This window comes from Sciurus carolinensis, chromosome 5 (assembly GCF_902686445.1).
Source record: "Sciurus carolinensis chromosome 5, mSciCar1.2, whole genome shotgun sequence".
Lineage (NCBI taxonomy): Eukaryota > Metazoa > Chordata > Mammalia > Rodentia > Sciuridae > Sciurus > Sciurus carolinensis.
In genome coordinates this window covers 22,055,221-22,071,873 of record NC_062217.1, presented here as the reverse complement: position 1 = coordinate 22,071,873, position 16,653 = coordinate 22,055,221, and the positions used below count along the sequence as shown (strand labels likewise).

At 41.8% G+C, this 16,653-nt stretch overlaps 1 protein-coding gene and 1 long non-coding RNA gene across 4 annotated transcripts in view; one reads left to right on the top strand and one right to left on the bottom strand.

The window, feature by feature from the left end:
- LOC124984412 (uncharacterized) overlaps positions 1-6,891 on the bottom strand; it is a 33,363-nt gene extending 26,472 nt beyond the window's left edge. The window contains exon 1 of the long non-coding RNA XR_007108667.1: positions 6,761-6,891. This is a non-coding gene — a long non-coding RNA (uncharacterized LOC124984412). The remainder of the gene's footprint in view (positions 1-6,760) is intronic.
- A 449-nt stretch (positions 6,892-7,340) lies between these two features.
- Slitrk5 (SLIT and NTRK like family member 5) lies at positions 7,341-16,452 on the top strand. 3 transcript variants are annotated; one of them, XM_047551957.1, is made up of 2 exons: positions 7,341-8,126; positions 11,203-16,452. In XM_047551957.1, exon 2 carries the CDS (start codon positions 11,211-11,213, stop codon positions 14,082-14,084), a length of 2,874 nt encoding a protein of 957 aa, XP_047407913.1. In that variant the 5' UTR covers positions 7,341-8,126; positions 11,203-11,210; the 3' UTR covers positions 14,085-16,452. The 3 variants fall into 3 exon arrangements, with proteins under 3 accessions (XP_047407913.1, XP_047407914.1, XP_047407915.1); XM_047551958.1 differs by lacking the exon at positions 7,341-8,126 and adding an exon at positions 8,452-8,718; XM_047551959.1 differs by lacking the exon at positions 7,341-8,126 and adding an exon at positions 9,412-9,446.
- Positions 16,453-16,653: the final 201 nt, after the last annotated feature.

Below are 16,653 nucleotides of genomic sequence, written 5' to 3'. Positions count from 1 at the left end.
AAGTATCATTATTTGAGTAAATAGTAAATATCAGTATTTGATCAAAGGCTGTGTGCATAGAAAACTCTACTCTTAATATAGGAATGCAGGACTCAGATGGATAATAAAATGAATCATGTATGTCACACTGGAGCTACAAACCACATAGGTTCTCTGTTCACTGGGATATGCAGTAATCAATTAAAATTGCAGCATACATTGCAATATATCATATGACAGTAACTGTGAATTCACTGTCACTTAAAGCTTCATTAGACTGATAGAATATTTTTAAACATAGTATAGAAAATGCATCACGTAATGTCGAACAAAAACTGAGTGGCACAAACCTATTTTTCACATAAGGCAACTTTTCATGGAGTTAGCCTGTTTAAATAAGCATACTGAAAATTTAGGATAAAACAATTAACTTTAAATGTGTAATTTTAATTTAATACTTAAATAGCATTTTTCTTCCAAAGTCATTGCATTTTAATACTCATCTTTTAATTAACTAACATGGTGGTTAATGGAAAGCAGAGTAACTTTGTCAACTACCCACAGATAGTATTTTTATAAATGCAAATTTTCATGAATGTTCAACAGATAAAAAGCCAGAATCAAGAATAGAGTCAACATCTTTGAGAATCATTCTATTGTTCTGGACCAAGTCACTAGCTACTTATTTTGAACTTGGCCTTAAGCAATTAATGATCCTTCTTAAGATATATAGATTTTGTTCATGAAAAATGAATAATACCAAAAAATGACAGGTTAACTAGATACTAATATTTTAGAGGGATTATTGATAAAGAAAGAAAAATTATTCTTAATAAATTTAATAATTTGTTGTAACAGGGACTGGTTTCCAAGATATTGTATCTGTGTCTCAAACATGAGTATGATTGTATTTAAACTTAGACTTATTCATCATTTCATGGAAATCAGAAACCATTCTAACGCATCTATAAACTATACTCTGTTGTTCAAACTCTAACCATTCTAATTGTACAAACACCACTAAACTTCAAAGTCTACTTTTGTATTGAAAGAGGTGGATTGCAAGAGTTCAAGTGCAGTTGTTTTTCCCAACTGATGGACATCTTGCACACAAAATGTCTCCTAGAGAATTCCTGCTGCAAAATACTCATTGAGGATTTTCTTCTCCAGTTCTACTAACATCCCACTCTGAAATATAGGGAAAAGTGCTTTGGAGAGTACTTCACCATGCACAAAAAGACACTTATTTTATAATAAAATTCTATTGATTTTAAATAATCTACCTTTCCTTCTTCATGAGGTGTAATGAGTGTATAATGAAGAATTTCGAAAAGTCTGTAAAATGCATTACAATCTTTAAAAGAATGGTAGAGGCTCTCAACTGAATGCAATTTGAAGGAATTGAACAGGGACCCTCCACAGAATGCAAATCAGGCCCCTTGCCAAATTGAATAAGAATTGTCCTTTTTTATTGAGGATGTCATAATCATCGTCATTACTTATGAGTGCAGCTGTTCATATTGATTGAATTTCCAAGGTATCCCAAAGACTGTACAAGAAACAGTTTTAGTCTTCTAGGAATTTTTATTCTAGACCAACACTGTCCAATATGGTAGCCATTAGCTACCTATGGCTATTTAAAATTAAATAGATTGAATTTAAATAAAATTAAATTCTTAATTTCTCTGTGACACCACCAACATTTCAATTGCTCAATAGCCATATATAGCTGATGGCTATTATTTTAGATAGCACAGATAAAGATAATTTTCTTCATCACAGAAGTGCTGATCATCCTCTCACAAGGGCTTGGTATTTATGTGGGGCAACAAATGTCATATGAAAGTAAAATTTGTGCAATAGAATTTTTATATATTATAGCCCATTTATTTTGACTAGAAAAAATAGCTGATTTGACCAATCAAAATATCTCTGTAATCATCCAAATTTCCTGATAAAACCGTTTAGTCTCAAATGTAAAAAATGGAGTCTAGCACATGATAGGTACTAAATAAATATTTATTGAACAAATACATTCATAAATGGAGAAGTATTTTGTTTTGTAAAAAGATTTTTCTGGGGTTCATTTTTCTTGTCATTGAAGAAGGGACAACAAACAATAACAGTCTTATCCGAATAATGAAAGGTAATCTATTCTTGAAGAAAACAATCACAGTAGTCAGGAAATAGAACACTGGTAGATACCGTGACAAATAATGCAAGAGGATATTTAGATGGGCACGTTGGGTAGAATGGATTGGGAAGGCCTTTCTGATACAGAAAGGACTTACATCAAATTGTCTAGAAAAATAGATTTTAAAAAAGTAAAGCATTCTTGGATGAAAGGACAGTAGAAAACAGTTTTAGAACTGGGGAAAAGGTCAGTGATTTTAAGGTAACATAGAGATTACTTAAGTCCCAGTTGACAAAGTTGAATACAGTTAATTTATTTAGACATTTTCATATAGGAAATAGTTCTGAAATTTTTGTGATGAAACTGTGTCTTAGGGTGATTAACTTTTTCTTTGAAAGAAACAAAAGGGACACAGAAAGTATAGGCATATAATGCAATGCCTGCTTGGACTTGTTCTTTTAAAAATGACTACAGGAATGTGAAAAACCAAGAACTAGTGCGACCCGAGAGACTAACCACAGCTCTACATTGAGAGTTACATAGTAAAGTAAAGCTAATCTGGCTAGATGATGGAGTTGCCTTTCCACTTGAAGCCCATCAGTCAGTGCTAGCAGGAGGAGACGGCGGCAGCCCTTGTTCTAATAGGTGCTGACGATAGTCTACACGTTTAAAATATGTCACAAGAACACGCTCACTCATTTTCATGTAGATAGCAACAAAGAACTGTGAACAGTTTCAAGTCTACCAACTTATCTTCCCTATCTATAGAACGATTTTGATCTTTCCCTTTAACCATCAGGATATATAAAACAAAAACAAAAACAATAAAACCTTCCCAGTACATGACATAGTTCTATAAAGTGAAGATACTGGATTGGAAGCTAGCTTCTATTAATTACTATTAGTTGATATTGGTAGCTAAGAATTGAACACCATAGCAGGCATGGTGGCGCATGCCTGCAATCCCAGCAGCTCAGGAGGCTGCGGCAGGAGGATCACAAGGTCAAAGCCAGTTTCAGTCAAAGTGAGGCACTAAGCAACTCAGAGAGACCCTGTCTCCAAATAAAATACAAAATAGGGCTGGGGATGTGGCTCAGTAGTCAAGTACTCCTGAGTTCAATCCCTAGTACCCACCCCCCAAAAAAAAGAACTAAACGTCACATGTAAGAGTTACTAAGAGAAACCATTTAAACTAATTTACATTCATAATTAGAAACACATTTGGTGTTGATAGTTGATACTGTTGAAAGTATCTTATAAACAATAATTTTGAGAGCTGTGAGATAGAGATTAAAATAGAGAAGTCATCTTCAATTCTTCATCAGTTTTTGAATCAGCCATCCAAATATTATAACTATTTTTCAAGTACATATTTTAAAATTTTTATTGTAAAGGTACACATAAATTGAAATTTTCAACCAGTAAAACTACAGTAGATGGCGAAATCTACTTAAGAGTTCCAGTCCTTCTGCAATGTGACCACCGCTACTGGATTTGTGTATCAAAGAATCTCAATCTGCTTCTCTCTCTCTCTCTCTCTCTCTCTCTCTCTCTCTCTCTCTCTCTCTTTCTCCCTCTCTCTCTCTCTCTCCTTCTCCTCCTTCCTTCTCTCTGCAGTGCATATAGTGATGATATATACACTATTAATGATGGCAGGACAGTATTCCTGTACACACTGTTGCTTCTGGCACAAGAAAATCCCTAGTAGATAGATGTGTACTACTTTTCATTTAGTCAGACATTTATCTTCTTAGTAACATTCAAATGTAAGCATCTGTTGCAGTGATTATCTTCCTACATACTGCTTTGTATATTTTACTTTGGTACATCTCTAGGCTACTTTCTGAAAAAGTAATTGCTCAAAAGATACATGAATTTTAAATTTTAGTAGATAATTACAGTTGATTCTCCAGTGAAGATGAGTTAACATAATTGTATAAAAAAAAAAAACTAAGTTTTTTACAAGGAATGCTATGAGGTAAGGAAGAAAACTATCTATTTCACATACATCTATCTGTTATGCCTCTTAGATTCTAAGACTACAAATAGTTATTAAGTTTAAAAGTAAATGAATACTCTGTGATTTTAGTCAGTTATGCTCACCATTTTGGATTTCATATATACCACTACATGTTATATCTGATTGTAGTTAACTCCAGATGTTTCAGACTAGTCAAAGACATATATCTTATAGTTATTTATTTTAGCAATTTAATAGAGAAACAATCGCAACTGGTGACTAATTTCCCTCCCTCCAGGAAAAACATTCATGTTCTTATTTTAGACCTATATGGTTTATAAAAATTTAATTTCAAAGATGTAATAAACAATTATTTAGCTTCTAATCTATATCCCCAAAAGTGCCATTTATTAGCTTGGGGTTTACTGACTTCTTAGTTATTACAATCACAAAAGTACTTCTTAGATTCAGTTAAAGAAAGACTAAAATTCAGCAGTAGAATTTCATAATCATAATTCACCATTTAAGATAACAAAAAAAAGTAAAAGCTTTGCTGGCTTGAGCTTTTGATATGAAAGCTTACAATTGTTGCCAAAAATTTTCCCTTGCTTAGAATTCAAGTTAGGTTGTTTCAAGAGGGATGACAATTCTTGTCTTGAGCACTTCAACATTCTAAAGATACTACAGAGCAATGCACAAATAAAACATAATCAAATACTTCAAGAAATGCATTTAACATAAGAATTTCTTTAGGAATTTATAAAGCACTAGGTCAATAATGCTACATAATAATAAATATGAATTCATAAAGAATACAATCCATATCAAGAGACACGTATGCTACTTACAGTTTAAATTTAAATTTTAATATGCAGGTATCATGACTATGATTTGGACTAAAGACTGCCGAAATATATTTTCATACTTAATATGTATTTATGATGGTACTAGCTCATGAGCTAATTACAATATGCCTAAGTAGATTCACAACCATTTGGACAAAGATTCTCTATTTTATACATCCAACTCAATTAAATAAAGTTTAACTTAGTATTAATAATCTTAATTCTGGAAAGATATATTTGATCAATAATTTTAGATTCTAGTACCCAAATGGTTATGCAATCATTTGCGTTTACTTATACATTGTGTGAAAGCATGTAGGCACATCATATAACTATATATTGCATAGTACAGATTCAAACATATGTTTTTTTCATGTGAGTAAAAGTCTTGCCTTATATTTTATCACTAGTGCAAGATGCATTTATACCTTTTTTAGAAATAGTATTTCAAGCAAATAGAACTCTAAGACCTAAAAATAGGGGATTTTCCTTAATTCTATGATGTTTTCCCTCCTGTATTCTAGTCTAGTCTCTTCCTGTTACAGTATTTTCTCAAAATTCACTCTCCTGCAGTGCAGTTTATAGAGACACCTAGTGGTAAAAGGTAATGGTGGCTTCTATGGCAGTCCTTAATGTTGACTTAAAGATAGAAAGTTTTCATCATTTATTTATTCGAACCACAAGAGGCAATCTGGAATGTTAGTACAAGTGTTTCTAACAAAACTATAAGCTAAATTAATTCCAAATATGTTTAATACTTCTTAGTTTAACATATTTTAATCAAAGCAATGAACCTTTACAAATAATACAAAATAAAAAAATATAACCAAATGTAGCAAACTAATTGTATTGAGTGGAATTGTGAGGGTTTAGAAAATTAATAAAATAATAAACTAAAGTAGCTATGTCTGAGCTATTTTGAAAAGCCTAGGAGTATAAGCATTTTATGACCTTTTATAACTTCCACAGTTAATCAGCATAAAGGCTATTAAAAAGAAATTGTTGATAGGACTCAAAATTCCTATTCAAAAGGGTTCTGTGATTAATACTTAATTTTAAAATGACATGTTATGCTTTCATTTTGAAAATATAAAAGTGGTTTTATATTTAAAATATATTTTCAAAAATATTTACAAGATAATAACTAGATAAAAATAAATTAACAGTTGTTTCTCAGTAAAGTTTAAGTTTTCTGTTTATATACGGTAACTTATAGCAGTGGCTGGCATTCCTAGATCATATGTTTCTAAATTTAACAGGATGTCCTATTACAAGATTATATTTCCAATGTCTGATATCACAGATTACTTCTTTTCTCCCACTTGCTTGTACAAGATCCAAACTTAAATAAAGTTCTTATGTCTTAGTTTTAAAATATTTGCACAACAGATTTAGAGAAAGTCAAAAAATGTTACAAAGTCTCAGGCGATTGCAATATTTGCCTCCACTACACAAATGCCTCTAATTCAACATATATAAGTGATGTGGAAAGATGTTTCCACTGAGTCTTTATTAATATTAATCAAATGGTTAATCGGAATATAACCACAATATTATTATCCCATATGTTACTAAGAATCAGATATTAGTTATGTTTAAGACATAATTCCAAAATAATATGCATAGAATACATTTATATGATAAAACTACCCAGTTACCAAAGGAACAGACACATGTGCACTCAGCCTACACTGGGCCACTTACTATGGTCAACTTTTCTTGTATGCCAGGGATGGACTGCAGGCCTAATATTGCAAACACGGAAAACATCCTATGAATGTACAAAACGTCCTTTTGGGGAAGGAAGTAACTGGTTTCATGGAAAGAGCCAGGAATACTTACAGTAGAGATGTCGCTAATGGAGTTTGGCAGGTGACTCTTCAAGAAACTCGCTATCGATACTGCATCTATTTAGGGGTTTTCCAGCTTTATAGTTCACACCAAATGTATTCACATTCTCTCTGAAAGTCGTTCACATTCCCTTGATCTGCCCAGACATACTTATAAAATGAAATTCTTTAAAAAGAAAAAAAAAAAAGGAGCGCCCCCTTTACAGTTAGGATAAACCACTCCCTCTTCCAGGGTTTTTTACAGTATGTACATGAGACAGCAGCATGAGCTCTATTATTCTAAATGGCAGAGGAAGAAGGCAGGCGAACAGTGCAGGGCTGGAATCCTCTGTCCCTGACCACCACCAAGCTTAGCACTGTCAGGGTTATTTCTACTCCTCCCTTTCCCAATACTAGAACTGCACACTCCCACGCTCCTATTACGCACATGGTCCAAGACTCCTCTGTCTCCCACGAATGTGACATCCAAGGGGTGCTCCGGCTGCGCCGCGGGAGCCCAGGGACGCCTTCGCCCTCGGCTGCCATCTATCGGTCACTGAGCGCTCGCTTCGCCCGGGGCCCATCATGTCTGCTGCAGCTTGGCTCGCACCAGCGGCGCGACAATAAACAAGTGCACCGGACGGGGCCCTGCACCCGCCACGGAGCAGATGTCTCAGAGACCAGGACGATGCTTACCGTGTTGCCACCTCCTCAACGCCCAGAAGAGAAGACGCGACTTTCTCTGAGTTTTTTAGAACCGCCGGGCTGCCAGGACACGCCACAGGCGTAGAACAACGCTGTTCCTGCCCCTCAGATCCCCCAAAGGATGTCGGAGATAAAGAGTTCCAAATAATGACGATCGTGTGCCGCATCTGGGGAAAGGATAGAGAAAAACCCTGCAAACACCGGGAGCGATGAAACCGCCAAGAGGATGCGGGAGCCGTTCAAATACTAATTAGGGGCCGCGGCGGCGGCGGCGGGCTCGGCTCAGGGACAGCGGCGGCGGGATCCCAGCTCGGTGGTCGCCGCGCGGGGGGCGGAGGACAGCGTAGGAGCCGCAGCCACCGCCGCCGCCGGAGCAGCCGAGGGGCCAGTGCCACCTTCTTTCGCCCCCTCACTACCATGTACAGTGTGCGCTGCAAGAAGAAGGCGGGCTGTGCATGCACACCCTCGCGCCCCTCTCTCTCTGGCTCATCCTGGGGCGTGCGCCACTGACCAGGGGGGAATGTGGTGAAGACCGCGAGGAGGAGAGCCGAGGGGGGAGGGGAGGGCTGGCCGGCGCGAACCCAGGCCGGAGGGTGTGAGGAGCCAGAGGTAGCTGGAGGGGGCGGCGGCCAAGGCTGGGTCGGAGAAAGTTGCCCCCTATGCAGATGGGAACTGTAAGTACCCACCTGGGGGGTGCGGCGAAGGGTGCCGGGGACCCCGCGATCGCGCCGTAGCGCGAGTGGGAGTGAGTGTGCGAGTGAGCGTGAGTGTGAGCTGGTGCGAGCGCTCGGCAAGGCTGACCGTCACGTTGGCGGGGCCGGCAGTGCAAAGCAGCCTTCTCTGCGTCCCCCTCCTCCTTCTCCGCGCCTCCCCTTCCAACAGCTCCCCTCCCCGCCCCGCCCGGCTCCTGCTCCCAGCCCCTACCGCGAGGCGCCTCTCCAGCCCGTCCTTCGCCGCCCCCTCCCCCGCTCTTCCCATCCCACCGCTCGAGATCGCCCCCCTTTCTCCCCCCCAACCCCGCTGCCCGTTCCGACCGCCGCGGAGAGCGCCGGGGAGAGCCTTTTGGGGAGCCCCGGAACCCGCGGTCGCCACCGCGGCGGCGGCCCGGGGCTGCCGGCGTCCGGCCACCTCTTTCCTCCAGCGGCTCGGACTGCACTGATGACTGCCTTCTCTTTCTGCCTGGGCTTTAGCAACACAGTGTACACCCCAAAGAGGTATTTTGTTAAGGGTGGCTATGATGAGTGGGCCCTGGAGATGTGAGACGGGGTAAGTCTGTCGTTTACTTTGCAAAAGAGGCTTGTGTGTGTGTGTGTATGTGTGTGTGTGTGTGTGTGTGTGTAGCGGGATGGCTTTCTTTCCCTCTACTCCCTCCCCTTTTTCCTCCCTTTACCCTTCCTTCGCTTTGGGGCGGGTTGGGGGAGGGGGAGCCTCTCGTCCTGGAACTCCCGGTGCTTCTGCCTGGGCGACCGATCCAGCAGCTGTGCCCAGAGCCTCGGGTCCGGCCTGGGTCCTGGGATCCAGCCGGAGCGGCTCCATGCTGCTTAATGCAGGGATGTGCAAGGCGGTGATCTAGGGTCTAAATTCTTTGGGAGAGAACAAATACGGTACCCCCGCCCCCGCCTTCCAAAATCTTTTGATCCTCGGAGAATGTGCCGCGCACCCGCGAAATTACATCGATGGTGCGTTTCCCAGTCGGAATGTCAGCCTTACCGGGCTTATTCAACTTTATTTTCTCAAATTTTCCGTCGCCTTTGATGACAATGAGGAGGGGAAAAGGAGTGGAGCGAGAGGAAGCTCTTCGGCCCTTGCTAACCAGAACTGAATTAAAGTTGTAAACGCTCGAGTTTAATACTGGCTGGACACAATTTGCTATGGGCTTTCTGATGGGGAAGGAGGTGAATGGGGGCGGGGAAGCGGAGGGAGGGAGGGGGAGGGGATACAACCCAGCTGAATGGATGTGCAGATTTGATCCAGCGGAGAACCGAAATTTCAAGGTAAACGTTTTGCTTTCATAGGGGGTGCTTTAAGTCGGGAGACGTTTGCCATTGTGATGGGAGGTCGGGAATACTAGCGATTTTTTTTTACACTGTGATCCCGATTCGTCTCGACACGTCTGGGTGGCCAAACGTGAATGATTCACAGGCACACTTGCACATGTGCGTGTGAATGCAGGCGCTTTTAATATCGCGGACTGGAGTCGACTTGGAGATCAAGAGAAAGGTCTCCAAGCTTGAACCTGTGCGTCAGAAACATCTTGGCTTAGTTTTGGGTTGCGAGTCGACACCAGACTTAAAGTGGTGAGGCAAAAGCAATGTTGACTAGAGAAAAGGCATCGGTTCCCAGAGCCCAACGTTTCTATCAAATGCCGATACCACCCCCCTCCGCCCCCGCCAAACCCAGCCGCCCGGCTAACCAAGGCAACACGCACTCACACTCACTCCATTTATGTCCTCCCTTTAAGAGTGCTACTGTGGACCAGAAGTAGGAAGTCGAAGGAAGCATTCAGGGGGACAAAAAGAAAGAAAAGGGGGAGGGGGTCGGATTGATTCCTAAGGGAGATGAAATTCTCGGTATTAGAGCATTGACCTATGTCACTTGCTTTTTTTCCCTTCCACCCTTCTATCTTGCCTCTTGATGAGCCCAGGAGCCCTATTCCTGAGGGAGGGGGCAATGACAGATGTAATAATCAACTCCAAAGATGGAGATGTTAGCGAGGTGGTAGTTCATTCCAAATCTTGCTAATTCAGTAGGGTTAGTTTTGCATACCGTGGCAAACAGACGCGGAGACCGAGGTAAGGGAGGCTTTGGCGCTGGTCCCTGGTTTACTTTTAGCTGATTCCGGGTAAGCGGTAGGAACGTCCTCTTTAAACTCAAGGTATTCAGAGGTGTTCCGAGATTGCGGATGCCTTCGCTGAGTTCTTTGTAATCCATCGTGCACAACTATTTCAGTGGCTTAAAGATGCGGTTTGGTACCGTCGCTGACAGGATCAATGAGGAGAAGTGGTCGCAGGGCGCTCTCAGGGAAGCGCTGCTAAGTGGCACTGTGCATGCAATTAGGACGCTGATGTACTTAATAGCGTGGTAGTGAAGTCCACCATCAAAAGCGAATGCGCTCTCCTTCTCTATACTCAGAGCTCTGGAAGACAATTGGCAGTTTAAGAGCTTCTCATGTCTCCTTTGATGCATTATCTTGCAACCTTTTTGCCTCTGAAAAGTATTTTTAGGTTCCCACCCTGGCATTTCTTGTGACGGTCTAAAATAGCCCAAGAATTGTGACTCCTTGCTTTTCTATTAAAATGAGAGACCTACATGGTGAACTGTTAACAGGAGAAAGGAGAGGAAGGGGGGTGCTTGGTATAGGTGAGGAGGGGAACCTTGTAAAGTGATGCTTCTTTTCTCTTAAATTAGAACCACAAAACTGAACTGACAGCCATTTTATGTATATTTATGGATTGATTTTGCAAAGGGGGTGAGTAGAGAAGAACACTAAAATGGGACTTTGCCCTCATCTTTTGCAACACATTCGTGATATACTAATTAGAAAAATGAAATGAACGTTTAAATCACAATGAATATCAATTTTTAATAAAGTCTGGAGAATTTCATTGTTCCAATGGGCTGGGGGTGGGGGTTGCCATTCCAATTCCCTCCTGCATTTCACAGAAATAGTGTCAGGGAAGAGACTTTCTGATTAATCCCTTAAATTTTTGTCATATTCTGTTGTTTCCTTGTTTCCTCTCTCCCTTGCAGGAGGTAAAATGCACACTTGCTGCCCCCCAGTAACTTTGGAACAGGACCTCCACAGAAAAATGCATAGCTGGATGCTGCAGACTCTAGCGTTTGCTGTAACATCTCTCGTCCTTTCGTGTGCAGAAACCATCGATTATTATGGGGAAATCTGTGACAATGCATGTCCTTGTGAGGAAAAGGACGGCATTTTAACTGTGAGCTGTGAAAACCGGGGAATCATCAGTCTTTCTGAAATTAGCCCTCCCCGTTTCCCAATCTATCACCTCTTGTTGTCTGGAAACCTTTTGAACCGTCTCTACCCCAATGAGTTTGTCAATTACACCGGGGCTTCAATTTTGCATCTGGGTAGCAATGTTATCCAAGACATTGAGACTGGGGCTTTCCATGGGCTTCGTGGTTTGAGGAGATTGCATCTGAACAATAATAAACTGGAACTTCTGCGAGATGATACCTTTCTTGGCTTGGAGAACCTGGAGTACCTACAGGTCGATTACAATTACATCAGCGTCATTGAACCCAATGCTTTTGGGAAACTGCATTTGTTGCAGGTGCTTATCCTCAATGACAATCTCTTGTCAAGTTTACCTAACAATCTTTTCCGTTTTGTGCCCTTAACGCACTTGGACCTGCGGGGAAACCGGCTGAAACTTCTGCCCTATGTAGGGCTGTTGCAGCACATGGATAAAGTTGTGGAGTTACAGCTGGAGGAAAACCCCTGGAATTGCTCCTGTGAGCTAATCTCTCTCAAGGATTGGTTGGACAGCATCTCCTACTCAGCCCTAGTGGGGGATGTGGTTTGTGAGACCCCCTTCCGCTTACACGGCAGGGATTTGGACGAGGTATCCAAGCAAGAACTTTGCCCAAGGAAACTTATTTCGGACTATGAGATGAGGCCACAGACGCCTTTGAGCACCACGGGGTATTTACACACCACCCCGGCCTCGGTCAATTCCGTGGCCACTTCTTCCTCTGCTGTTTACAAACCCCCCTTGAAACCCCCTAAAGGAACCCGTCAACCCAACAAGCCCAGAGTGCGCCCCACTTCTAGGCAGCCCTCTAAGGACTTGGGCTACAGTAACTATGGCCCCAGCATCGCCTACCAGACCAAATCCCCGGTGCCTTTGGAGTGTCCCACCGCGTGCACTTGCAACCTGCAGATCTCAGATCTGGGCCTAAACGTAAACTGCCAGGAGCGCAAAATCGAGAGTATTGCTGAGCTGCAGCCCAAACCCTACAATCCCAAGAAAATGTATCTGACGGAGAACTATATCGCTGCCGTAAGCAGGACCGACTTTCTGGAGGCCACCGGACTGGACCTCCTGCACCTGGGTAACAACCGTATCTCTATGATCCAAGACAGCGCCTTTAGGGATCTCAGCAACCTGAGACGCCTCTATCTGAATGGCAACAGGATAGAGAGACTGAGCCCAGAGTTATTCTATGGCTTACAGAGCCTGCAGTATCTCTTCCTCCAATACAATCTCATACGCGAGATTCAGTCTGGGACTTTTGATCCAGTCCCAAACCTCCAGCTGCTATTCCTGAATAACAACCTTCTGCAGGCCATGCCCTCAGGCGTCTTCTCTGGCCTGACCCTCCTTAGGCTCAACCTGAGGAGTAACCACTTCACCTCCTTGCCGGTGAGTGGAGTTTTGGACCAGTTGAAGTCACTCATCCAAATTGACCTGCACGACAACCCTTGGGATTGTACCTGTGAGGTGGTGGGCATGAAGCTGTGGGTTGAGCAGCTAAAAGTGGGAGTTCTAGTAGACGAAGTGATCTGTAAGGCTCCCAAGAAATTCGCTGAGACAGACATGCGCTCCATTAAGTCTGAGCTGCTGTGCCCAGACTATTCAGACGTGGTGGTTTCCACGCCCACACCCTCCTCCATCCAAGTACCAGTGAGGACCAGCGCGGTGACCCCTGCGGTCAGGCTGAACAGCACGGGGGCCCCGGCGGGTTTGGGCGCCGGCGGAGGTGCATCCTCGGTGCCATTGTCAGTGTTGATCCTCAGCCTTCTGCTGGTTTTCATAATGTCTGTCTTCGTGGCCGCCGGGCTCTTCGTGCTGGTCATGAAGCGCAGGAAGAAGAACCAGAGCGACCACACCAGCACCAACAACTCCGACGTGAGCTCCTTCAACATGCAGTACAGTGTATATGGTGGAGGCGGTGGCGGCCCGGGTGGCCACCCGCACGCACACGTGCACCACCGTGGGCCGGCTCTGCCCAAGGTGAAGACGCCCGCGGGCCACGTGTATGAATACATCCCCCATCCATTGGGCCACATGTGCAAAAACCCAATCTACCGTTCCCGAGAAGGCAACTCCGTGGAGGATTACAAAGACCTGCACGAGCTCAAGGTCACCTACAGCAGCAACCACCACCTGCAGCAGCCGCCGCCGCCGCCGCCGCCACAGCCCCAGCAGCAGCCCCCGCCGCAGCTGCAGCTGCAGCCAGGGGAGGAGGAGAGGCGGGAAAGCCACCACTTGCGGAGCCCCGCCTACAGCGTCAGCACCATCGAGCCCCGGGAGGACCTTCTGTCGCCGGTGCAGGACGCCGACCGCTTTTACAGGGGCATTTTAGAACCAGACAAACACTGCTCCACCACCCCCGCCGGCAATAGCCTCCCGGAATACCCCAAATTCCCATGCAGCCCCGCTGCTTACACTTTCTCCCCCAACTATGACCTGAGACGCCCCCATCAGTATTTGCACCCGGGGGCAGGGGACAGCAGGCTGCGGGAACCGGTGCTCTACAGCCCCCCGAGTGCTGTCTTTGTAGAACCCAACCGGAACGAATATCTGGAGTTAAAAGCAAAACTAAACGTTGAACCGGACTACCTCGAAGTGCTGGAAAAACAGACCACATTTAGCCAGTTCTAAAAGCAAAGAAACTCCCTTGGAGCTTTTGCATTTAAAACAAGCAAGCAAGCAGACACACACGGTGAACACATTTGATTAATTGTGTTGTTTCAACGTTTAGGGTGAAGTGCCTTGGCACGGGATTCTCAGCTTCGGCGGAAGATTCAGAAAGGGTGTGCAATTTCCTTTTCATTTTACACGTGGGAAACGTTTGTGTAAACTGGGCACATCACTTTCTCTTCTTGTGTGTGGGGTGGAGGAGAGGAGAAGGGCTTTATAGAGGGCAGTTTGCTGCGAGGGTGACTTATGTTAAAGGTCGCGGTCATTTGTTAGTGGTTGGAAGTGCTAAGAATGGTGGAAGATGACAGCGCATAGATCCTACTATTCCTCTTTTGCTCCCCCACCCCTCCCTTTCTCCCCCTCTAAGCCATGGGTGGGTCTAAATGGCTTTGGTGGAGAGACTAGCACACCCCAACTTTAATAGAAAGTTTGTTCTCTCTCTCCTTCTCCCTCCCTTTCCACCACCCTTCTTATTCCTTTCCTTTGTTTTTAAAGGATGTGTTTGTATGCATTCTGGACATTTGAATTGAAAAACAAAATATTGTGATCTAGAAAAGGATCACTATAGATGTGGACAAATCATTAAAATTACAGAGCTATATGATCCATAATTGATTAGTCAAAATAACTTATTGATGAAATATACAAATATTTTATTGTAGCACCTATTTTTATATGCACATTTAGCATTCCTCTTTCCTTCACTATTTAGCCTATGATTTTCACAGAGGTATCGCATTGTATTAGGAACTGCATTACCAAGACTGAAGTGATATCAGGAAGGCATTTTAAAACATTAAAAATGTGGAGCACTTAATGGCAAAGTCTTTAAAAGCCAATGCAACCACCCAATTTGACCTGTAATTTTTTTTTTTTTTTAAAGCTGATTGTATCCCACTGTATAAAAGAAAAAAATAGGGCAATTAATTGGGCCGTTCAAGAGAATTGTGTGCAAGTTTTTGGTTTCATTAGAGAAGATTTAAAAGTATTTTTATTAGTGAACCAAAACGATGTATTGATTTGACTACTATTGTAGCCGATTTTCAATTGTTTAACCAAACCCAGTTGCATTTGTACAGATCCACATGTACTGGCACCTCAGAAGACCAAATGATGGACTGTACAAGTATCTATACAATGTCTTTATCCCTCTGGGCAGCAAGCAATGATGATAATGATGAACAGGATCTCTGTAAGATGGGGCTATTGTTGTTAAAGTCTCATATGTATCCCAGCACATGTAATTTTTTAAATAGTTTCTGAATAAACACTTGATAACTATGTCAAATATGAGGGATTGAAGTAATGCTTACTTGAGGTGCAGAAGACCTAGCTATGTGTGATTGGTGGATTCACCAATATTAACATTGTAAGAAATAGTTGCTAAACTTCATTCGTAACAGAAATTCCTATATTTACAAGTTTCGAATATATATATATGCCTTTGTTGGTTCAGGGAAGTATGTTCTGAATGTGTCACTTAATATATTTATTAATGACATTTCAATTGTATATGCTGTTTCCTCACTGACTATTCATCTAATACATGGAACATGGTAAGTAATATATTGCATTTTCATTTTTCTCTCAATATTATGTATATCATTATTATTTATTCAGTTTACAATTTTCTATAATTTCCATATATTAACTTATGTAAAACTATCTTCAACAATTATGATGAATACTTTAAAGTTGATTAACGTCCTAAATGTTCAAGATGTTGTTGGGTAAAGCTGTTCACCTCTGAGTAAGGTTTGCCAGTGAATTTAGATTAGTTTAATGATAAGGAGTGTTTGAATTAATCTGAAACTTAAAAAGAACTGTGTATTATTTCTCTTGGTGGATCTTCCCAAAACCTCACCTGGAATGTGCAATATCAAGGGCTGTTCATGAACTTCACCTTTAAGGAACAATTGCCATGGCATTCTGCCACAAAGAGGCAGCATTCACCCATGAGTAAATTGACAGTAACTACTTGAATTCAGATGGAACAGGTGGTAAGTTTCCCTGAAGAATTAAAAAAAAAAAAAAATTGTAATACTACATTGACCAAGTAAACTATCCACATTATTTGCAACATTTTTCCTTCTAAATTTTTTTCAAAGGGGAAAAGAATAAGCTTAATAATGCCATGATATTATCGTGAAAAAATATATCTTTTACTCTTCATCTACCTCTATATTAGATCTGGGATTAGAAAAGAAGAAATAAATACTAACATTTGACTACTTATCTGGGATTGTTACTAATTTTTCTTTACAATGGGAACAATTTTCCCTTTAAAAATCTCAGTAGCATTTCCTCAACAATATTATATATAAACATGACAGTGTTTTATAAATTCCAAAATATTAGTGCAATGTGCAATCCTCCATGTAACTAAGTTTTATGTCTTAATTGATGTATAAAACAACAAGGTAAGATTTACACAAAACTAAAGATGTATTTATGGAAAATATAAGTAGTTTCCAAAGAAAGTTCATTAATGTATTTTTCAAAGATTTACAAAACTTTTTTTTTTTTTAAA

Coding starts and splice junctions, on each gene's coding strand:
- Slitrk5 (XM_047551957.1), top strand. CDS start 11,211: ATGCACACTTGCTGCCCCCCAGTAACTTTGGAACAGGACCTCCACAGA.